General features: G+C 34.3%; 2 protein-coding genes across 2 annotated transcripts in view; both read right to left on the reverse strand.

Moving 5' to 3' along the window:
• Positions 1-1,223: 1,223 nt before the first annotated feature.
• Positions 1,224-24,456, reverse strand: part of LOC137238158 (NAD-dependent protein deacetylase Sirt2-like) — a 29,972-nt gene continuing 6,739 nt past the window's right edge. Inside the window, exons 2-4 of the mRNA XM_067762828.1 lie at positions 23,475-23,569; positions 23,313-23,409; positions 1,224-2,443 (exon numbers count right to left, since the gene is read on the reverse strand). Coding sequence (XP_067618929.1) covers positions 1,599-2,443; positions 23,313-23,409; positions 23,475-23,569 — 1,037 coding nt within the window. The 3' untranslated portion in view covers positions 1,224-1,598. The remainder of the gene's footprint in view (positions 2,444-23,312; positions 23,410-23,474; positions 23,570-24,456) is intronic.
• Positions 5,066-6,186, reverse strand: LOC137238159 (NAD-dependent protein deacetylase Sirt2-like). Its single transcript, XM_067762829.1, has one exon. The coding sequence runs from the start codon at positions 6,012-6,014 to the stop codon at positions 5,268-5,270; it is 747 nt and encodes a 248-aa protein (XP_067618930.1). The 5' UTR covers positions 6,015-6,186; the 3' UTR covers positions 5,066-5,267.

Raw genomic sequence — 24,456 nt, forward strand, 5'->3', positions numbered from 1 at the left:
TTCTATAGATGTTTTAGATGACCACGTCGAACCTTATAGGCCGCCAAAGCCCCGCCTAGCGCCAGCCGCCGTGGTGTGCTGGTAGCGTGCTCTGCTTACCACACCAAAAATTCTGGGTTAAGGTCCCGTGCAAAGCAGCATAATGTTTTTCCAATTAGAAAAATGCTTTTTCTAAGTCGGGTCGCCCTTCGGCAGTGGTTTGGCAAACACTCCGAGTGTATTTCTGCCCTAAAAATCTTCTCAGGGAAAATTCATCTACCTTGCATATGCCGTTCGAAGCCGACATAAAGCATGTAGGCCGCATCCCGCCAATTTGTAGGGTTGCCTTACGTAGGTTGCGGTTGACAATTGGGTTAGAGAAGCTACAAATTGCACTGCACAAATCCTTGAACTCTTACTCTTCTTGCTTTTCATCCTCCCCTCCCCCTAACTCACTTTCTACTAGACCTTACGATTTCTCGAACATGTTCGAGAAGAGATTTCTCGCGAGTCTCGCCTTCTCGCGATATTCTCGGATCTCGAATTACTCGTAAGGCTCGCGAGCTTCTCGACACTCAACTTAATCGATTCATTGGCTGTTTTATATGAGCAAGTAAAAAACCCCGAAATGTATAGAATATTGCCAATGCAGCAACTGAATTGAAAGTCGAGAAGATCGCGAGTATTACGAGTAATTCGAGATTCGAGAATCTCGCGAGCCTTACGAGTAATTCGAGATTCCAGAATCTCGCGAACTATACGAATAATTCGAGATTCGAGAATCTCGCGAGAAGCCGTGTTCTTGATGTCTCGTTGAAAAATTAAATATTGCGAACAAAATTATATATATAATAAATATGTTGTGGGTTAAATGTCATTGAAGCAATATAATCAACAAAGCAGTCACAAGTAAAAAAAACCAAGAGTATAAATACTGTCCATACAGCGATTAAGTACGAATTTCGAGAAGCTCGCGAGATTTACGAGTACTTCGAGACACGAGAATCTCGCGAGAAGTCGAGTTCCCGATTTCTCGGGTTTCGAAAATCTCGCTTGTGTGCGAGAAGAAATCGTAAGCTCTACTTTCTACCTTCCCATTCACAGTTATTTTAAAACAGTTACAGCTGGCGTGATCTGGCGATTATGCGCCAAAATAAACAGATGTTAAAATTTCAGAGAAATCGCTGATGCAAAAGCCGCATATTTATGTAAATTAAAGAGGCATTGTTTAGGTTCTTGTTGAATTGTTTTATTGTATTTTAAGCAAGAAAAATTTTTATAATCTATCCGGTTACCTTAATTGTATCATACATTTTATTTAATCAACACAAGCGATACGATTTTAATGACAATTTATACACAGATTATTATACTTAAACATTTACATAATCCTCCTATCTTGTCTTAGTTACACATTTTTTTTTTTGTAACTTTTCATAAGGATTTTCAAACTCTTTTAAAGGCTTACAAATATGTAACTAAGACAGATTGGGGAAGTAAACGAACTTTTAGCTTCCCAAGTCACATATATCTATTCTTATCGTTATTGCACAAACCCGTTAGCGTAACATAACTGTTAATTTCATTTAACACATGTGTCGCCATCAGTAAGGAACTTTTTAAGTCTTTTGTTTTGAATCGACTGCATGAGAAGTAGTTAGATCTTTGCTTGTTTCAAGTTTACTATCCTTATACGGTTTGTTATCTGGAGTTTTTGTTGGACTTTTACTCTTGTTTTCGCCATCAATTAAATCTCTCAACTCCTTCGCCCAATCTAAAGCCTCAGCTATTTGCCAAATTGCATCATCACAATCCCCAATAAATGAAATATCACGCACATTTTTCGGACTTTCAACATTGAATTGATGAATGGGAGTCCTGTTTATAAGTAGTCGTATACACTGGGGACCAACATAGTTAACCAACGCCGCAAATGGATATACTTCCAATGATGTGCCCATTACAATTAAAAGATCACAATCTTCAAAATCTTTTTCTGGCAATTCATAGAACCGTTCTGGCAAATTTTCACCAAAAAATATTATATCCGGTTTTACAAGACTAGCACAATCCAGACATTTGGGTAATTTTTCGTTAAATATTTTTTCTTTCATCCAATCTTTAGTGTGTGGTTTTCGGCATCCAACACAATGACTTGTAAAAAATGTGCCATGCGCTTCGACTAATTTATCTTCTGGCACACCTGCTATACGTTCTAACGAGTCAATATTTTGTGTATAATGACGTATTAAAAGATTCTTTTCATGCATGAGCCGAATGAAATAATGCGCTGGCGTAGGTGTGAAACTGTCAGGATATAGTTCTTTGGCTAAGGTCATGAATGGCTTCGGATTTTCCATAAAATAATTCAATTCAAATATATCGGTCGGTGTTGGTAAGTTATATTTTTTCAAATTATTATAGAGGCCGGTCCCGGGAGAGCGAAAATCCGGTATGCCGGCAGCTAAAAGTAAAATAGATAAATTAATTGTTAGTATATTTTATTAGACATATTCCTTCTTATAAGCTATTGAGCCAAACTGATATTATTTTTACAATAAAAGTCCTTCAGAAAAATTATTTCCGGGCTTTTAATATTTTAGTCCGAAAGCTATTATTAAATCCTTACTATTAATTTATAAATCCCAATATATAAGTTAAATACGACATAGGACAAAATTAAAGTGCGGCCCTATAACTATGGAACGGCACATCGAAATGAAATGAATTTTTTTTAATAATTTGGAGTGCGGGTTCGACTCCCACTCCCGGGAGAAAAGGCTTTGAAGAAACTTACAAGGTATAATCGAAACAGCTGTCGCCTTGTCCGTCCTGATGTCACGTTGTTTAAATTTTTCCCAAATTATTAAATAAAGTATAAAATTAAAAATTGCTTGAAATAAATGTTTTCATACATTTTAAGCGATACGGGCAATCCCCGGTTAACTCATATAAAATGAATTTTTATTCATACATAATCCTTGTTGTTTCAACAGAAAGAGGTGTATTTAATTTCAAGGCAATATCTCAATTGGAGCAATTTTATGGCAATAAACCGGTAAAAGTTTACTATGGAAAAGTATTAGTACCCTGAGAGTTTGTTATGGTTTGTCGATGACAAATTTCTAGTATAAGTAACAAAAATTAAAAAAAAAAATTGTCCCCAAAGGTTGCAAATCCAGATCTTTAGGAGAAACAATTTGTAAAAAATTCGTTTCATTTGGATGAGGCGTTATGGGGCGAACTTTTATTCTGTCTTTAAAAAATAAGAGTCTGTATTTTACTTTTATTTTCGAGTTTTTCTGAAAGGGATCCCTTAAACTTTCACCCATGACAACTTTTTGACCCATACTTTTTCCACACAAAAAAAAAAACCAAAACTATTAAAATGGGTTCTTATTATAAGGAAACAAAAGTGCACCGAGTTTTTCGCAATAGGTCAATGCTCAAGTTATGGCTTGCGAAACGTAGAAAACGGAGCCACGTCAGTTTTCAAAATATGCTACTTGTTCTCTTTTCTTGTTACAATTACAATTTGGAAGTAAAATTGCATTGATATAAATAAATTTTTCGTATATATGTACATATGTACTATGTACTATTCCACTCTCATGATACTTCTAAAAAATTGTATATAAAAGTAGGCGTGGTCCTGTACCGATGTTGTCCGTTTTTACCGGAAATATTCACTGTTAAACGAAGAGTATGTGTTAGGAATTTCGAAACTAAGGCCTGGGTAGCGTTTCAAAAACTGAATAAAGTGTGGCGATCTGGCACACTCAGCCGCAGCACTAAATTTAAAATATTCAACAGCAACGTTAATTCAGTGCTATTATACGACTTTGAAAGGTGGAAAGTGGCGGAACTCATCAGCAGTAAACTCCAGGTGTTCGTAAACAAATGCTTGCGCACAATATGCCGTATATTCTGGCCCAACATTATTTCAAATGAAGATCTTTTAAGACTGACGAACACGGAGCTGATTCAAACAATCATAAAGAGAAGAAAATAGCAATGAATCGGCCATATACTAAGAAAAAGAGAATCATATATAGCAAAAAGGGCGCTTGACTGGAACTCACAAGGAACTCGGCGGAGGCGACGACCCCGGACGTCATGGATTACAACATTTCAATCCGAATGTCAGTCGGAAGGGGCGTGGAGAGAGGTCAAGAAGCTACCCCATAACAGAACTCGGTGGAGGGAACTCGTTTTTGCCCTATGCTCCTAAAGGAGCGATATCTGTTTTTGTAATTTACTTAACAGAAATGTCAAAGATAGGTATCAAGGAAATAAAAATATACCATTTTTTTCTTTTTAATTTTTATTTAAGCTGATACTAATTTTAAATTCTTCCTCCTTGGTACGTTGAGGTGTGATATATATTTGAAATATATTGGCATTGCAAATTAATAAGGAGATCAATACGATAAATGGCGAAAGTTAACGATTTTCCAATGGCTACCAATGTGCCAAATATGAAATGAACACTGAAAAATACTTCCTCAGAAGATAATCGTTGGAAGGATTTTCAACAATGGGCAAAGAAATTTTTTCCTCAATTTATGATATGAATTTGATATGAATAGGAAAAAAAATTTATGTGAGTGTAGAATTGATTGACAGATTTACCGGGCTTCGAAGGCTCCTCTACTGATAACTCCAACCCCACCCCTTTTTTCCTTACTTCTTCATCCAACGCCTTTTAACCAATCACAAATGATTAACACATATTTTTCTAACTATAAAAACCCTAAAAAAGGCACTCCAGACCATGCTAGTGTTAAGTTCAACGCTACCTACAAAGAGAAATACTCATTCCGTTGCTAATTCACACTTCTTTGTGCATTGCTAAATGCCTTTCAAGCAATCCATTCCTTTATTTGGCGGTTTTGCCCTAACTCAGCGGGGTTCACTAAATTGTAAAAATATTAGAAAGGAGAAATTGAAGTAGACCAGGGCTATTATTAGAAAACCGAGCTAGGGTTCGAATATGATTCGTAATCTTCCCTTAGCTAGATTGGATTAAGCAATCAAAAAACGCTTTATGAGTTTATTTAAGTCGAATTGACAAATCTACCTGAATGACATGTGTGAACTGTTTTTCACTGTTACTCAATTTTGATCACCCATTTCCTCCGATGCATGTACAAATATTCGGTAGTTTTGATACATTCTCTTTAAATCTATTGGTACATCGGTTTGCCGAGTTTTCTCTTTTGCACAAACCCATCAGCGTTAAATTACTGTTTCGTGTTACAGTTCTGCTTTCATAAGATTAGACGATTTTAGGACCTTCGTTTTGAATCTCGGGGAGCAGTTATACTTCTTGTTTTACGTTTACTGCCCTCATCATCTGGCTTGTGTTCTGGAGTTTTTATTGGTAGTTTCTTTTTGTTCTGGTCGGCATTTTCGCTATCGATTAATTCTCTCAACTCATTCGCCCAATGCAATGCCTCGGCTATTTGCCAAATTCCATCATCGCAATTACCAATAAATTCGACATCGCGCACATTATCTTCACTTTGCACATTGAATTTTTCAATAGGATTTTTATTTATAAGTAAACGAAAGCAATTCGGGTGAACCTTATCGATTAGCGATGCAAATGGATTTACTGCCAATGATGTACCCATAATAATCAAGAGATCACATTTTTTGAAATCTTGCTCTGGCAATTCATAGAAACGTTCTGTCAACTTTTCACCATAGAAAATAATATCCGGTTTAACAAGACTACCACAATCATCACATACAGGCAATTCATCGCTAAATATTTTTTCTTTCATCCAATCTTTAGTGTATGATTTTCGACATTCAAGACAGTGATTTGTTAATAAATTTCCATGTACTTCAAGTAATTTATCTTCTGGTATACCAGCTAAACGCTCTAAAGCATCAATATTTTGTGTGTAGTGGCGTATTAAAAGATTCTTTTCATGCAACAGACGTATGAAGTAATGCGTTGTGGTAGGAGTGAAACTTCCAGGATACATTTCCTTGGCAAATTTCAAGAATGGTCTCGGATTTTCCATAAAATAATCAAATTCAAATATATCAGTGGGTACAGCTAAATTATATTTTTTTAAATTATTGTATAGCCCGGTCTCAGGGGAGCGGAAGTCCGGTATCCCAGCAGCTGAAATGCAGGTATACAAATAAATAGATTATTTTACAGCAGTCGTATTTGAAGGTAGTGTTTGTGTGTCGCTGCTTGATCGGAATATATAAGCTTTATCTGTGGGTAGGCTCGTTGCGTTTCTCTACGATATAACCAATCTGCTCTCTGAGCGTAACGTCACATTTGAAAAGAACAAAAACAAGTAAGGAAGTCTAATTGCGGGTGAAACCGAACATTACATACCCAGCTGTATATTTGAAATGGTGTTGTTGTTTGTTTTGTGTGCTTAATAGTGTTACAAGGCTGCGCAATAATACATATACATATGGTTCTATTGTGAACTAATTTTCTTCGAGTTATGGCTCCCGAAACATAGAAAATTGCTTAGTCATAAAAGGGGCGGTGCCACGCCCATTTTTTTAAATTTGAAATTTTTCCTATTTATTGTTATAAATCCACTTGGGAAATGAAATACAATTGATATAAAGCTCTTTTTTTGCAAAGATATAGCTTATTTTATTCGTCCACGACCCCTTTAAACACTTGTATATACAAGTGGGCGTGGTCCTTAACCGAATTCGTTAATTTTTCTTCAAGGCATTCCTAATAATAAAGGCAACCTCTCTGCCGAATTTTATTACGATAGGTTTAACGATTTGATTAATAATATTTGTAAAATTGATTTTATCACAAGTGGGCGGTGACACGCCCATTTAAAAAAAAATGTTTTTCAAGTTTTTATCAAGAGTCTCAATATCAGTCCACACGTAAAATTTCAACATTCTAGGTGTATTATTTACTAAATAATCAGGTATTTTGTGTTTTCCAAAATGTTATAATATATATATTATATATAAGAAGTGGGCGTGGTTATCATCCGGCTTCGCTTATTTTCAATACCAATCTATTCTGGTCCAGATAAGCTCGTATACCAAATTTGGTAATGATATCTCAATAGCGGCCACCGTGGTGTGATGGTAGCGTGCTCCGCCTATCACTCCGTATGCCCTGGGTTCAACTCCCGGGCAAAGCAACATCAAAAAATTTTAGAAATAAGATTTTTCAATTAGAAGAAAATTTTTCTAAGCGGGGTCGCCCCTCGGCAGTGTCTGGCAAGCGCTCCGATTGTATTTCTGCCATGAAAAGCTCTCAGTGAAAACTCATCTACCTTGCAGATGCCGTTCGGAGTCGGCATAAAACATGTAGGTCCCGTCCGGCCAATTTGTAGGGAAAAATCAAGAGGAGCACGACGCAAATTGGAAGAGAAGCTCGGCCTTAGATCTCTTCGGAGGTTATCGCGCCTTACATTTATTTTTTTTTTTATTTATCTCAATATTTACTCAAGTTATCGTGTTAACGGACAGGCGGACGGACGGACATGGCTCAATTAAATTTTTTTTTCGATACCGATGATTTTAATATATGGAAGTCTATATCTATCTCGATTCCTTTCTACCTGTACAACCAACCGTTATCCAATCAAAGTTATAATACCCTGTGTACAAGTACAGCTGAGTATAACAAGTGTGCGTTAATATCAAGGTTACCACACCATGTTTTCATTTGGGACCAAAATGCATCGAAAAAAAGGACCAAATGTCAAAGAAATTTACCAATTTTTGTACTCTTTAATTGGTTTACGAACAATTCTGCAACTCACAAATGTGTCGAATTTGTCGTAAAATCTTAAATTTCAGGTTGCTTCCATGGTTTCCTACAAAAAATTTTAATTAAACGAATAGAAGACTTCGTGAATTTTAAACTACATTTCCCCAAAGCTCGGTTGTATCAATGTTATCATAAAATCAGTACTAAAGGTTAAAGATTGAAAAAATGTTTGCAATAGCTGAGTATTTAAATTTTTTTTAATGAAAGACAAATTTAATTCTTTGCTCTTCCGTTTACCAAAACACTTTTACACTTCAAATTTACCATCTATGGCCTAGATTCAGTAAAACCGACTTTGGAAAGGTACACTTTTTTCCAAATAATTTCTTTTAGAGAAAACTGTACATTTTAAAACTCACATTTATTGAATCTAGCCAAAGTTGGTGATGGAACAATATTTCGCTATTGGTGATTGCATCGCGGTGAATGAAAAATCGCTAATAGCGATAGCTATTGCTATCCAAATATATCAGTGATTGGCGATTTTCCTTCAGTATGAAATTCTAATACTAATAGTGATAGCGGCGACACAATCGCCGACAGTGAAATACCGTTCATCGCTACTAGCTATCCAAATATATCAGTGATTTGCATTTTGGCATTCCGCCAATAGCGATATTTCTTCATGAAGCTATATATCTTCCCTCGGTTGTGTCTACTTTTAGCTAGTTTGCTCTTTCAGGCGAATTGATATTTTTATAAACGACGTTTTGATCTGGTTGGCTGCGAAAATTTGGTTGTATTAATTTATTAAAAATCCGTTTTAATACCGAGTGAAAGATGAGAGCAAATTATAGTAAAACAAGTAAGGAAGGCTAAGTTCGGGTGTAACCGAACATTACATACTCAACTGAGAGCTTTGGAGACAAAATAAGGGAAAATCACCATTTAGCAAAATGAACCTAGGGTAACCCTGGAATGTGTTTATACGATATGGGTATCAAATTAAAGGTATTAATGAGGGTTTTAAAAGGAAGTGGCCTTAGTTGTGTATGTGAAGGCGTTTTCGAGATATCGACCAAAATGTGGACCAGGGTGACCCAGGACATCATCTGTCGGGTACCGCTAATTTATTTATATATGTAATACCATTTTGTTCTACTTAATATGGTAGGTGTCACACCCATTTTACAAAGTTTTTTCTAAAGTTATTTTTTGCGTCAATAAACCAATCAAATTACCATGTTTTCTGATCCGTACAGCAGTTCTGTTCGTTTCGTTTTCTGTAGTAGATTTTTTGACAGCTAACCACTTTTCAGTTGGTAGCACTCATGGCTCAACTATATGGTTGGCTCATCTCTACAGCAATAACATACCTTTGTTCACATTTCCAAAATTAGCGTGATGGTGTTAGACGAATGGAATGGAATGAAAACATAAAACTTAGCAGCATTTGTAAGTAGTAAGAAAATGTTGTAAATTCGTTGGTTTCTTTTTAAGTTTGCCATCTCCTTCTGACAATCCCTACTCCAGTGAAATGAAAAAAATAAAATCAGCTGATGAGATGAGCCAACCATATAGTTGAGCCATTGTAGCACTGAACTAAATACGTGTACATTTGTGTATACATAAAAGATCTCGCCACATTTAAAAGCAAGAACACTGAAAGAGTAAACAACTTGAAGATGATGTAAGGAAAATAAACAGTTTGCTTACGTGCGAAACTATTTAAATGGTAATAATTCTATCAGTATCTTAAAATTTTGTGTACGTTTCTTATTTTCTACAAAACAGATGTTTTATATTAGTGCTGCCAGCTCTCATAAAGTTGATCTAGATCGTTCCAATGAGATTTGAGCCAGAGCCAGAGCTCGATAAACCAATGGAACGGCCCTACTGTGTTATAAATTAATCGATAAGTGTGCGTGTGCGTGCCGCACATTACTGTGTGTTAACACAATAACACAGCACAGTGCTGTGTTACTCAGCCTTAAGCACGTGTACACGCATGTTTGTTAGCACTCAAAAAATAATTCGTTAATCTTAATGTAATATTTTTATGTACGTGTGCTTGTTACTCAACTTCTCCTAAACGGTTGGACCGATTTTGATGAAATTGTGTGTATTCAAGAGGCTTCGCGGATGCTTTAGATTCATAATTGGGTCGGTTTTCTTTCTTGTATGCAAAAAAAATATAAATATAAAAGTACAACAAAATATGTTGCTAACATTAAACAATTAAAACAATGCGCATGAACTTTTGTTTGCAAAATATGTTTTTTGAAATGCGCAAATAATCAATAGCCTCGATGCTGCCACTCTGCTTGTTCCGAATAATAATATGTGAAGTGAGCGCGAATTATTATTCCACTAGCGTGGCACGTAGACGGTCAAAGATTATTTATTTATGAATAAATGAATATGAATTTATACTCCTTGGCACGGTGGCATGCATACAAACATAAAAAAAAATTCCGTGTTTTGCAAATCGATGGACTAATATCAAAATCGTACTGCGCCGGAAGCTAAAGTGTCAAATCATATCAAAAAAGAACCTATCAGCTAATTTCCGACCATCAGCCGTTTATGGTTCAACCATGTTTACTAACTCTACTTAATAATATACTTAAAGTCCCGTCAAATAAGCATTTTTTCATATATGTAGATGCGTTTAACTCAATCTTATGCATTATGAGTAGATTGCACGTATTTTTATAGAGAACGGCAGATTGGGCGACACTGGCGCCATCTGACATGAAATAGTAGCCAACATCCAACTTTTGTTGCAAGCAAAGCATAAGAAGAAGAATTTGAAGTTTGCCTTTGCTTTCGGGTGCTTTCATAATTTGCAAGTGATATTATTTTTCCCACACGTTGGGAAATATTCTAAAATTTTTCACAGTTAAAAACTGCAATATAACAAATAAATACGACACTCGAAATATAAAGGACTTTCGGATATGGTATTTTACTGATAATTTTCCTTGATATTTAGTAAATTATTATTTTAATAAAAATCGGTTCAAGATAGTGTGGTTCTAAAACCGTGTTTAAAAGATTCAAGCAATGCTAATTTAATGCCTTAAATATAACTTATTTTCTCTATTTATTTTGTCATAGCTCGGCAAATATTTATGTATACATTCAGTATCTAATGTTACTTAATGAAAAAACTAATAAAATAATGCTAGCCTAGTTGCTATACAAGAAAAAATAGTTTGGACTCCGGGGTCCCATATGCATGAACAAGTTAATATTGTGACGAATATTAGCATCACTAATTGATTCACATCACTAATCTGATACTAAGTAAATAAAGGCACAACAACAATAAAGTAAGCTGACATTATTGTGTACATCAAAACAATCATCATTTACTCACATACATGCAAGGCAGCAGAGAGATACTCACAAACGCATGTCATCATCAGCAGAAGTAGTACTCACATATACACACGCATATGGATACAAACTACAAATATACATGTACATATGTATATGGATGGTACCCAAGCATAAATTTCGAGAAGTTACTAGACCTTAGGAGAAATAGGTGGACGACAACAGATGGTATAAAAGCAGCGAAAGCTGATTAGTTAAGTAAGTATAAAGACTCCATAAATGGAATGTCTTCTTACGTGCAATTATGCACCATTACACACAAATACGCTTTAATTAAAACACACATACACGTATATTTTATAATTATTTATATTAATATTTTATTTAATAGTTAAAATGTATTTTTTTAAAATTTGATTATTAATTTACATATAAGATGAACAACGATACTTCACATTCGATCACCTTCAATTCAAATTACCAAAACTCAAACTAAATTATTTTTTCACCTCGCCTACTATGCATTTGAAAAATCCAAAATATTTTCAATTGCATACTAAGCTCAATACACACAAGTGCGCAAGGTGGAAGTGTATTATATCACCCTCCTTTCGAAAAGAAGGATGTGACAAATTGATCAGTTTTGTCACGTCCTTCTTGCTTATTCAGCTGCAAGATTAATTGTTTTAAATGAACGAATATGCATTATTTAGAAAAAAAAAACCAGACTAACTTATTTATTAATTATTATTATTACTACTATGTTAATACTATATTAGGTTAATACTACATTAAGTAATTTACAAATAATTACTAACTTATATTCTAAACATTATGTTAATAATTCAAATATTAAATTCAATTTGTATTATTAAACAATTTATTCATTTAGTATTTTTTTTTTTTTGAATTTTTTTTTTTAATTTTCATTAATCCAACAACTAAATTTTAGTCTATGCTAAAACTAAAATATAAGAATATTTATTTTATCTTATGTATTCTATTTTTATGTACTAATTTTTTCTTTTTAATTTTGTTATCAAAAATTGTTACATTAACTCCATCAATTTTTGTTATAGTGTAGGGGCCCTGATATATGTTTGCATGTTTATCTCTAGGTTCTTTTTTTATTAGAACTCGATCATTTATATTAATAGTCAAAGGTTTTGTTGTTTTATCGTAAACATTTTTATTTCTAATTTTATGTTTATTAATTAATTCTTTTGCAAGTAGATGTGACTTTTGCATACGATATTTTACCTCTTTTGCATAATTTTCAACATTATAAATTGGATCTATATTTTCCTTCTTTAACTCATTTGGCAAAGTAACTTTTCTACCAAATACTAATTCAAAAGGTGTAAATAGATTATCAAAAACAGTACTTGTTGTTGTATTATGCAAAAATGTAAAATATTTTAAATAAACGTCCCATTCGGGAAATGAATCGTCAAGGTAAGCTCTTAAATATTCGTTAAATACACGATGATTCCTTTCAATAGTACCAACAGTTTCATGATGATAAGGTGTTGAAAAATTATGCTCAATTTTCAAAAGTTTAGTCAATTCCGCAAAAATTTCATTTTTAAATTCTGTACCTAAATCTGATTTAATAGATTTCATTATTCCATAAATTAAAATAAAACTTTCAAAAATTGCAGATGCAACTGTTTTTGCACTCTTATCTGGAATAGCTATTGTAACTAAATATTTGCTCAAATCGCACATAATGGTAACTGCGAACTTATTCCCATTATTCGACTCAGGCAAAGGTCCTATCGTGTCTATAACTACTATATCAAAAGGCTTGCAAGGTGTTGGTGTAAGCACCATATTTTCTTTTGTTTTGGGCTTAACTTTGTTTAACAGGCATTTTTCACAATTTTTCACAAATTTAGCAATATCGCGCGTCATATTTTTCCAAAAATGTTTTGTACGTATTTTCGCGTATAACTTCTTATATCCACAATGACCACCTGATATTGGATCATTATGATAAACTGTCATAAGTTTTAATTTCGTGTCTTCATCAGTTACCGTCTCTACTGGCTCTGTCAATATAATTATTAAATGTTTTAAAATTTTATTCCCGGTTTCTTTAAAATTTGCAATAGTAAAATGATGAAAAATATTATCATCTTTCTGCCATTCAATATTCTTAATATTGTGATTGCCGGCATTATGTTCCAGCCTCAAAAGTAGCTCATCTAAATTCACTATTTTGTTAACAATCTCAAAATTAAGTAGCTCGAGCTTTTTATGTTTTAAGTGCGCACATATTTCTATATTACTAATATCACCATTCTTATCATAATTTATATTCGACTTTATTCTCGGGATTTTATTTGAAAAATTATAAGCAAATTTGTCGTAAACTTGTAATGTTTCTGTCTGTATTTGTCGGTTATCGTTTTGTATCTGTATTTCCTCTTTTTGCTTTGTCATTGACCTTGTTTGTACTGCCAATATATGTTTAGTCGAATTTTTTAACTCATCTATAGTTATACGAGAAAGAGCATCTGCACCTACATTCGCTTTACCTTTTATATACTCTATAGTAAAATTATACTCAGATAACTCTAAACGTATTCTAGACAGTTTTGACGTAGGATCTTTCATATTAAATAAATAAACTAACGGCCGATGATCTGATCTCACTATAAAGTGTGTACCATAAACGTATGGCCGAAACTGCTTAACTGCAAAATATATTGCCAAAAGTTCTAATTCGATAATTGCTTTATTTTGTTCAGACTTGCTAAATGCTTTTGAAGCGAAACAAATTGGTAAATCGTTACCATTATGATCTTGACTCAATATCGCACCACACCCAATTTTCGAAGCATCAACTGTTATTAGAAATTCTTTAGTGAAATCTGGATATTGCAAAAGTTTTGGAGACATTAAACTTTTTCTTAGTTTCTCAAATGCCAGCTCGCACGAGGTATCCCAATTAAATTCAACATTTTTCCGACTCAAACGATTCAAAGGTGCCGCTAAACAAGCAAAATTAGGTATAAATCTCCTATAATAGTTTGCAAATGCAACAAATCTTCTAACTGCGTCTTTGTCACGCGGCTTAGGATACTTTTTAATTGCCTCTATTTTTGAATCATCAGGTAACAAACCCTTTGCTGAACATTTATGCCCCAAAAATGTTACCTCAGATCTAAGAAAATTACATTTATTAGGATTAAGCCGCAAATTAAACTTTCTGCATGTCTCAAAAACTTTCTCCAAATTTTTTAAATGATGGGTCTCACTACATCCAATGACTATAATATCGTCTATATACATAAAGGCTTGATTAGGTGCAATACCGGAAAATGCTATTGACATCATTCTTGAAAATGAGTTAGGAGCAACATTTAGTCCAAATGGTAAAACTTTCCAACGAAAAGATCCACGATCTGTACTAAATGATGTTATATCTCTCGAATCTTTATGTAATGGAATTTGATGGAAACCCGAAAAAAGATCCAAAGTCGAAAAATATTTAGCTCGACCAAGGTTATCCAAAATATCATCAACACGTGCCAAAGGAAATTTATCTGCAACAAGTTTTTTATTGACTGCTCTAAAGTCTACACACATTCGATATGCTTTTTGTCCATTTGGGTCGTTTTTCGGTACTAAAATCAATGGGCTGTTATAATTTGAACAACTTCCTTCAATTAAATCATTTTTTAACAAATTATCAACCTGTTTATTTATTTCAGCACGCTGTGAATATGGCAATCTATAATTTTTTATGTACACTGGTGTCTTGTCCGTTAGTCTTAATTTTTGTTCGTAAAAATTATTAATCGTCATTAAGTCTGTTTTTAGAGCAAAAATATCTGAATATTTCAAACATAAGTCAAGTAATTTATCTTTTGCATACGAAGGTATTTGTTTTACTAAAACTGACTTAAGCTCTTCTATGCGTTTTGAATCAACAGATGTTTCATTTATGCGATAGATATCAAAATTTTCTATGTCCTCAGTTTGAATATTGAAGTTTTTAACATACTTCACTTCATCAGTAGTATTAATAATTTTTAAAATAGGATGTTCCGTATCAATGACACATTTTGCGGTAAAAACACCACTACAAAGTTCATGAGAATCGACAAAAACTGGATTTTCCGATTTATTCAAACTAAAAACACGAAAAACTTCACATCTTGGTGGAATTACAAGAGTATCTGTTGAAGTGCAATGCAAAATTGAAATATTAACTCTTTCTCTCCCTAGTCCTATCGTTATTGTATCATTCGAATAATTGATTATACATTTGTTTGCTTTTAAAAAGTCTTTTCCTATTATACCATCCGAAGGAATATTAAAGTTGTCATCAACAACATGAATAGTCAGAGGAAATAATATATTTGAAACTACTATGTTCGTACTAACTGTGCCTAAAGTTGTTACTGTGTCTGTTGTTACACCTGTTATATTTATTACATTACTGTTATTTACTATTACGTCACTTGCTAAACTAGAAATTTTTATAAGTGAAATATCTGCCTGAGAATCTACAAGAAAAGAACATATTTTATAAGAATCACTACAGTTGACTTCGATGAAGTCAGAATAATTTAAATTTAGACAATATATTGATTTAAAAGAATTTAACCCAATAGCACCTGCTCCCTCAGTGTTCGCTCCTGAGGGGCTTCGGCATTTAAAGGACGAACATTGACTGAATTCCTGTTATTTACACGTTGATTATTTGAATTACTGTTATTTACAGACCGATTGTTATTTCTATTGTAATTGTTGTTGTAATTATTATACCTATTGTTACCTCCATTGTAATTAGTATTTCGAAAATGTAAATTATTGTTAGGTCTAGTTGCATTACCATTGAATCTAAAATTGTTATTGTATCCGAAATTATTATTACCTCTAAAATTCCCGCGAAAACTATTAGATCTTATCGGACGTGAGCGATACGCTAACACCTGCCGCTCTTTTACCTCCTGTTCACGCTCAATAATCATTTTAGCAACAACATCCTTTGAATCCTTAAAAGTTGTTGATGCAAGGATAGACTTCACCATATCTGAACGACTGTTCAACCTACAAACAGTAACAGTTTGCTCAACCGCCATCTCATGAGCTTTTGCCTGTGTCATACCTTCGATGATCAAAGAGCGTTCTAGCGAATCAGAAAGATCTTCTACTTGTTTTGAAAAATCAGTAAAATTATTATTGTTTACCCTTAAGGCCGCAATTTTACCCGCAACAACCTTCGAGTTATCTGGCCTAATTCTGCTATGTAAAGCATCTTTAATCTGACTAATAGAATCTATTTGCGTTGGTAGAGCTTCGCGAGCTTTGCCTTCGAGTTTCGACTTTAAAAATGATATAAATGTAGTAGTTAAAGATACATCAGTTAAATCTTCTATTAAATCAATTTTATCTATAAACGAGGCCAGTGATAACGGATCACCGCTATAGTTTTCTCGAATAATCGAGGCACAAGTACTAATGAATGACCTCTTTTGCTCAAGAGTAGCCATGTTTAAATCGTTAAAATTTGAAATAGTATCAGAAGTAAAATAAGAATTAGAATTTGAAGTTAGGTCAAAATTAGAAATCGAACTAGAAGATGAAGTTTGCGTAGAATGATTTGTGTTATCAAACCCTAAAAAGTCTTCAAATAATGAATCTCTATCTGCACTAAATTCTATTCTAGTATTTGAAAATGTATGTGGACTATTAGAATCGCACATATAAAAAAAAACAAAACAAAAGCAAACTAAATTGAATATTGAATATGTAATAGTAAAAGAATTACCGTGTAATTTATCGTAATAAAATGAAATTTCCGCTGAGCTTACAAAATTTGGGAAAAATAAATTTTTTTATATTACTGACGCATCGCTTTCAAGCCACATCTTTGAGAATTGTATCGCTTTATTTCAAAAGTAACATATTCATTTTACGCACACACTGCCTTATATAAAAAAACTTGTATTAAATTAAAGTAAATTTTACCACATGTGAATATAGGACAGTAGGGCAAAAGTAAATTTTCAAAAAGAAAAATTAAATAATTTGAATTCAATTATTTTGTTTTAATTTTGTCTTCAAAAACAAATAAAAACAAAAAGAAATATTTTAAAATTTTCATCAACACCAGCCCACTGTCATTAACATGTACACTTGTACATACATATGTTAATATATTTTAATATATTTAAAATAAAGTTTAGTAAAATGTTAATTATTATTATTATTATTTAAATTTTATTTCTTTTTTTTTTAAATTTTTTTTTTATTGTTAAATATTTAGATAAATTATATTAGTAATAGTTTGTATGTAAATATGTAATGAGTACATGTGTGTGGTGGTACTATAATAAATGTGCAAAAGTGTAAATAATATAAATTAAGAAAATTTTAGTTCAAGAAAAAAAAAATTTATTTTATATTTGCTAAACTACATGTTTCGTACACTGTGCGCCATACCCAATTCTGCAATCATTATTAGTTGCTGTTGTTGTTGTAATAGTGTATGATTTCCGCTCGTAATATATTGTTTCGTAATATATTGTTTCATTATTGCTAATATTCAGTGCTGACTTGTTCCATTCTTTTTATACCATTGTTAATATTAGTATTTCTCTCAGTTCTGCTTTTCGTTCACTTAATATATTAATATTAGTATTTCTCTATGTTCCTCTTTCGTTCACTTAATATGTTAATATTAGTATTTCTCTCAGTTCCGCTTTTCGTTCACTTAATATATTAATATTAGTATTTCTCTATGTTCCTTTTTCGTTCACTTAATATATTAATATTAGTATTTCTCTTCGTTCCGCTTTTCGTTTTGTTTTTTCTTATTGTAAGGCTCCGGCCCACGGTCGCCATATAAAGACTCCATAAATGGAATGTCTTCTTACGTGCAATTATGCACCATTACACACAAATACGCTTTAATTAAAACACACATACACGTATATTTTATAATTATTTATATTAATATTTTATTTAATAGTTAAAATGTATTTTTTTAAAATTTGATTATTAATTTACATATAAGATGAACAACGATACTTCACATTCGATCACCTTCAATTCAAATTACCAAAACTCAAACTAAATTATTTTTTCACCTCGCCTACTATGCATTTGAAAAATCCAAAATATTTTCAATTGCATACTAAGCTCAATACACACAAGTGCGCAAGGTGGAAGTGTATTATATAAGCAGTTTGATTTAAGCACGCTATCAGTTGCGAAGTGAAGTTTAATGGCGAAGTACTTTCAAAGTAGTGTAATAAAGACCATTTTGTAACACAGAATATTGGAGTGTTTAATTCAACAGTTTAGCGATACGAACGTAAGCAGAAGGTTGCAAATAGACGGAATTTCACTAAATTCGTTACAATATTATAGTGAAGTGTAAAAATTAATTTAAGTGCACTTCAGGTTTAATAAGTTTTAAGGGATAGAACCACTCACATGTATAAGAACTAAACCAATACGTTCCTTTTTTTACTTACACCCCTATTATGAACTCGTACGATACACGATCAACGCTTGCAATCTGTTCTACCGTATTATGAAATAAATTCTAGCGTGTGAAACCCGATCGTTAGAGTTTATCGTTTATCGTGGTATTGCCATACGCTAACTATCGCATACGCTGTTCAATTTTCTACGCTAGCTATCGCTGATAAATTTTTCCACGATACGTTGGGAACTATTTAAATAAAAGTAAATATACAATTATTACATAATCCAAAATAATCCAACTACAGCCTCATTCCCAACACTCTGTTGCAACACCCTGGGCAAGGAGCCTTAAAGTGGCGCAAACCTTCAAAATATTTGGGATGGATGGCCTATTTTTACGGTCGCGCAAATTGCCTTCTATTTCTGTTAAGACATACTCTGACATCAATTTTGTTTATTAAACTTTTTTTACTTTTAGTATGTCAAGTACTTACAGTGTAGACTTCATTTCAAGAAGATTGGAAGCATCTCTAAATTTTCTTCTTTCTATGGAATCTATGCAAGTTTCGTAAATTTGTTCATTTGAGTTTATATAAAAGGTAACAGAGGTTGCATAAAACATTTTATTATAACAGCTTTTGAAAACTTTTGCCACTTTTACGTACAAGACAAATGAACTGTTAGTATTCACGTTTTGTTTTGCTATCTGTTTGGTATAGATTCACAAAAATTTGTAAACAAAACTCTGCTGTCATTCACAATAGAACATCGGGCGTGTGGAAATTGCAATATGAAAGCTGATTTTTTACGATACGCTAGGAAGCGTTTATCGTCTATCGTATGAAAATTAATAATAGGGGTGTTAGACACTTATATTTTGATATGTAAAGAGACTAGTGTATTTAGATCCATTAAAACTTGTTGCTGCTTTTCAGCCATATGCACATATACATACATGGACTTTTTAATTCCTTTATATTAGTTTGAATTCATGTTTATCCGCAAAATTGGGTGAAAAATTGGGGAATTTTGCAATCGATATTTGAGGAGCTTCCCGTATAGCTAAAGTCTTGAACCTTGGAACATTTAATGATGACAGTGAAACATGGCGCTTTATGGCGCAAGAACCGCGAGATTTAAAAGAATCGTCCGAATTTGAAAATTCTGCTTCAGAATTTTGAGAAACGTCCCGAGACATAAAGTAGAGTTATGTTAAAATGTGAACTAGGGAAAAATTTCTCTATAATCTTGTGATCGATTTTTTAATTTTTTTTACTCAGCTGTCAATGATGTTACATCTAAAATCGTATGTGTTCAGGCCTTTACACTTTATTTAGAGCACTGGGACAAAGCAACAGGAGTAAAAAAATTCCGCCAGGTGCCGCGCGGGTCGAGATAGTTAAAAAATGTATGCGAGACCTTGGGACCTGGTAATTCTTCTGATGGGGCAGGGTTAGACATATTTAGAGATACAGAAGAAAAAGTTGCACTTCAGTATAGTTAGAATATGCACACGAGACTAGGAGTCTTGTGATCGGACATTTGAAACGTGGTTTAGAATTCAACGACACTTGAACATATGTGACAAAAGGATTCGCTAGGTGTCGCACGGATTTAGATTTTTCGGAAAATGGTATGGATGTGATGGAATCTTGCCATTAAATTTTCGATTGAGCTACGAACTTAAACGCTGATACGAAGTTGAGAACTCGATGACAAGGCATTAAATAAAAAAAATCAATCGAAAAGAAGGCACCCGGGGCAAGATGTTTAGAAATTTCATACCAAACCGAGGATTTTTGCGATAAAGTTTTAAGAAACTTCCCGTTCTTCAAACATAGTTCTGATGGTCAAGGCAATGCAACAAAAGGATAAAGAAATCTTCATACGAGAACTGAAATTTTCCGATTGATTTTTATGTAGCTTCCCGAAAAACTTTAAACAATTTAGTTTTCAAAGGAAGTTCCGTTATTCGATATACGGTTTGAATTAAGAAATATTTTACGGAAGAGGGGAAATCTTTGGAGGCTGCACATTGAGCTACAAATTTGAAACCGACTGCATAGAACACGTTGACAATTAAAAACATGTAAGCCTAAGTTCGGGTGTAACCGAACATTCCATACTCAGCTGAGAGCTTTGGAGACAAAATAAAAGAAAATAACCATATAGGAAAATTATCCTAGGGTAACCCTGGAATTTGTTTGTACGATATGGGAATCAAATGAAAGGTGTTAATGAGTATTTTAAAAGGGAGTTGGCCTTAGTTCTATAGGTGGACGCCTTTTCGAGATATCGCCATAAAGGTGGACCAGGGGTGACTCTAGAATGTGTTTGTACGATATGGGTATCTAATAAAAGTTGTTAATGAGTATTTTAAAAGGGAGTGGGCCTTAGTTCGATAGGTGGACGCCTTTTCGAGATATCGCCATAAAGGTGGACCAGGGGTGACTCTAGAATGTGCTTGTACGATATGGGTATCAAATGAAAGGTGTTCATGATTGTTTAAAAGGGAGTGGGCCTTAGTTCTATAGGTGGATGCCTTTTCGAGATATGGCCATAAAGGTGGCCCAAGGGTAACTCTAGAATGTGTTTGTACGATATGGGAATCAAATGAAAGGTGTTAATGAGTATTTTAAAAGGGAGTGGGCCTTAGTTCTATAGGTGGACGCCTTTTCGAGATATCGCCATAAACTTGGCCTAAAGGTGACTCTAGAATGTGTTTTTACGATATGAGTATCAAATGAAAGGTGTTAATGATTGTTTAAAAGGGAGTGGGCCTTAGTTCTATAGGTGGACACCTTTTCGCCTTTGGCCCAAGGGTGACTCTAGAATATGTTTGTACGATATGGGTATCAAATGAAAGGCGTTAATGAGTATTTTAAAAGGGAGTGGGCCTTAGTTCGATAGGTGGACGCCTTTTCGAGATATCGACATAAAGGTGGCCCAAGGGTGACTCTAGAATGTGTTTGTACGATATGGGTATCAAATGAAAGGTGTTAATGAGTAGTTTAAAAGGGAGTGGACCTTACTTCTATAGGTGGACGTCTTTTCAAGATATCGCCATAGAGATGCAACAGGGGTGACTCTAGAATGTGTTTGTACGATATGGGAATCAAATGAAAGGTGTTAATGTGTATTTTAAAAGGGAGTGGGCCTTAGTCCGATAGGTGGACGCCTTTTCGAGATATCGCCATAAAGGTGGCCCAAGGGTGACTCTAGAATGTGTTTGTACGATATGGGTATCAAATGAAAGTTGTTAATGATTGTTTAAAAGGGAGTGGGCCTTAGTTCTATGGGTGGGCGCCTTTTCGAGATATCGCCATAAAGATATCGAAACATGTCCAACACTTCCTATACATCGAGGAATCAAAACGCAGCGACGAATTTGTCCCTAGACAGATATAAGTTACTTTTGATTTTGAAAATTAAAAAAGTACTTATAATCAGTTTATCAGAAACAGGTAGAACGCAAATATTGTTTTCTTTTCACTTCCTCTATCTATTAATCGCTTTAAAGTTTTGAGCATAATTAGATGTACACATATGCAGTGACTACCCAAATCGAACCCTGCCGCAATATGTGGCAACATCATAGAACAGCTGAGTTTTAGCAACTACAGCCAACGTCTAGTAATACTTTGAATTTCAACGCATATAAGTTGGGACTTTCCCTTTTAAGATACGACATTGTTCTTTTTAGTTTTAGTTTAAGTTTTGTTGGAGTTAATAAATATAGAATAATAAACATAACGTTCTATACATATATAAAATCGAGTATGAATGAAACATTTTTCTCTTCAGTACAACATGCTACCAGCATAGACAAGTCAGTAGAAACTGCATTGCATAGGGTGGTCATAAATATAGATAAAGCAATGCACCACCAGGAACATGCCCTAGGTGTTTTTGTGGACATTGCCGGGACGCAATTCGATTGATGACATCTGGTCTTAACAAATTAGCTTCCATGTTAAGCTGCGGAATGATCACATCGCAATGAACCAGTCAAACTCAGGACGTATGCAAGTGACGTTTCAGTCATGATAAGAAGCAGATGTCTCCCAAAAATCAGCTCTCTGATCGATCAGGCGCTTCGGGATGTACTAGCCTGGGCATCTGGAGTCGGGTTAACTATTATGGCGGAAAAAAACGATATATTATTTTTTACTAGGAAATTTAAGGTCCCTAATTGGACTAAACCTAAGCTTGGAAGGGTAACCGCACAAGAAATGAACGGCACAAAATGTCTAGGAATTATACTAGATAGCAATTTATCGTTGAAACTCCTTGTGGAAGAGAGAGCAAGTCACTGTATGCATGCAAGAGGATGCTGGGAGCCTATCGTCCAAACTCTCTTATTGGGTATACGGCAATTGTCAAGCCCATACTTTACTATAGGGTCCTAGTTTGGTGGACAGCCGTACAAATGTACGTATACCAAACGACTTGAGGAGGTATGCAGATTATCAATAAGCATAAAGGGATTCCTGGACACTACCCCGCCTGCAGACCTTATGGCCAAAAATGTAGAGCAGCGCCATGCCAGTATATTGTCATTAAATATGGAGCAAACGGACACCATGGCGCGTGCCCAAGCTTTGAAACAGATATTGGGGCCACAAATATAGTCAAAGGATTGGCGCAGGGGTACGGAAATGGCAAAACATACTATACACGTTTATACCGATGGTTCCAAAATGCTCATTGCACTCCAATATTCTGTGGCCTGGAACCAAGGCCAACAACTCTACGTTGTGTGCTACTAATTTATTCAGCCTTCCCACGCACTGAATTTTTTTAAAATACTTACACGTTGATATTCCAGCACCAACCATGGTAATTATTCTTTTAAAGCCATGAGTTTTCCAATGGTGGAGCAAACCATCAAATGTTAAATCAGATATAAGCTGTAATATTGATGTGTAAATTAATATAACGTAATATATTTTGAAATCAAATTAGTTAAACATACCGTTGCTCTTGGAGTTGGTGGTTGTGATGGACGCTGCTGTTCAGTGACTAAACTGAGCCTAGAAAGTAGATTTGTCAAATTTGTTTCCATCGTATCTGAAAATATTTTTCGTATTACAAAATTGTTTTTTTTTTTTTTCAAGTAGTAAAAATAAGGTTCTTGGGTAATATGTATGTGTGTAACGACGACTAAATTAAATACTTCACTACTACTTTTTTCCCCCGATCGAGGGCAGTCATTTCAGTGTAACCCCATTTAATTTATCTTTATCTCAAACGGTTATACTTTTGCCAGTGTGTCACGTGCAAAAGATAGTTACACCGTTAGCACTGTTCTGGCTTAGAACCCCAACGTTCGTCGGACGTCAAGCGGTTTACTCTCAAGTAAACCTCCGCCACCTTCTAGCAGCAACGCTGCCCAGCAGGCCACATCAACTGTCCGCTGTTGCTCGTGCCAGCTAACGCGGCCGCGACAGCTAAAACTCGTCCAAAAATATCGGGAGTGGTGTCCAAAGACGCGCTTTGTATCCAGGACGATGAATCCGAATTGTGCTTACTGGCTACAAATGCATTATCTTGCATCGGGTTTTCTAAAATTACCGGATTTGTCCCCTGAGATAGCTTCCTAGAATCTATGAAGATCATCTTCGCTGCCCTCACCACTTCAGCCAACGGGATCTTCAAAATAAGAAACTCAACATTGAGATCAACACTGCGATATGCTCTCGCGGAAATTTACATATGTGCTTGTTTCGTAAAGATAGACATCCCCGTATGGCTCATCAACCTTCTTAGCTGTGAGGAAGTTATAAACGAATGTTTTCTATCGGTTTCTGTTCAGCTGAATCAAATCGATAGATATTCCTACATTTGTCTGTAGCGAAAGTGCTAAGCACCGTACTGTTGCCTCACTAAGTCACGAACTAAATCATGAACTAATCAAAATGCCAGCACATTCCTTATAAATGCCATATATAATTTTA

Source organism: Eurosta solidaginis, chromosome 1 (assembly GCF_040869045.1).
Source record: "Eurosta solidaginis isolate ZX-2024a chromosome 1, ASM4086904v1, whole genome shotgun sequence".
Classification (NCBI taxonomy): Eukaryota; Metazoa; Arthropoda; class Insecta; order Diptera; family Tephritidae; genus Eurosta; species Eurosta solidaginis.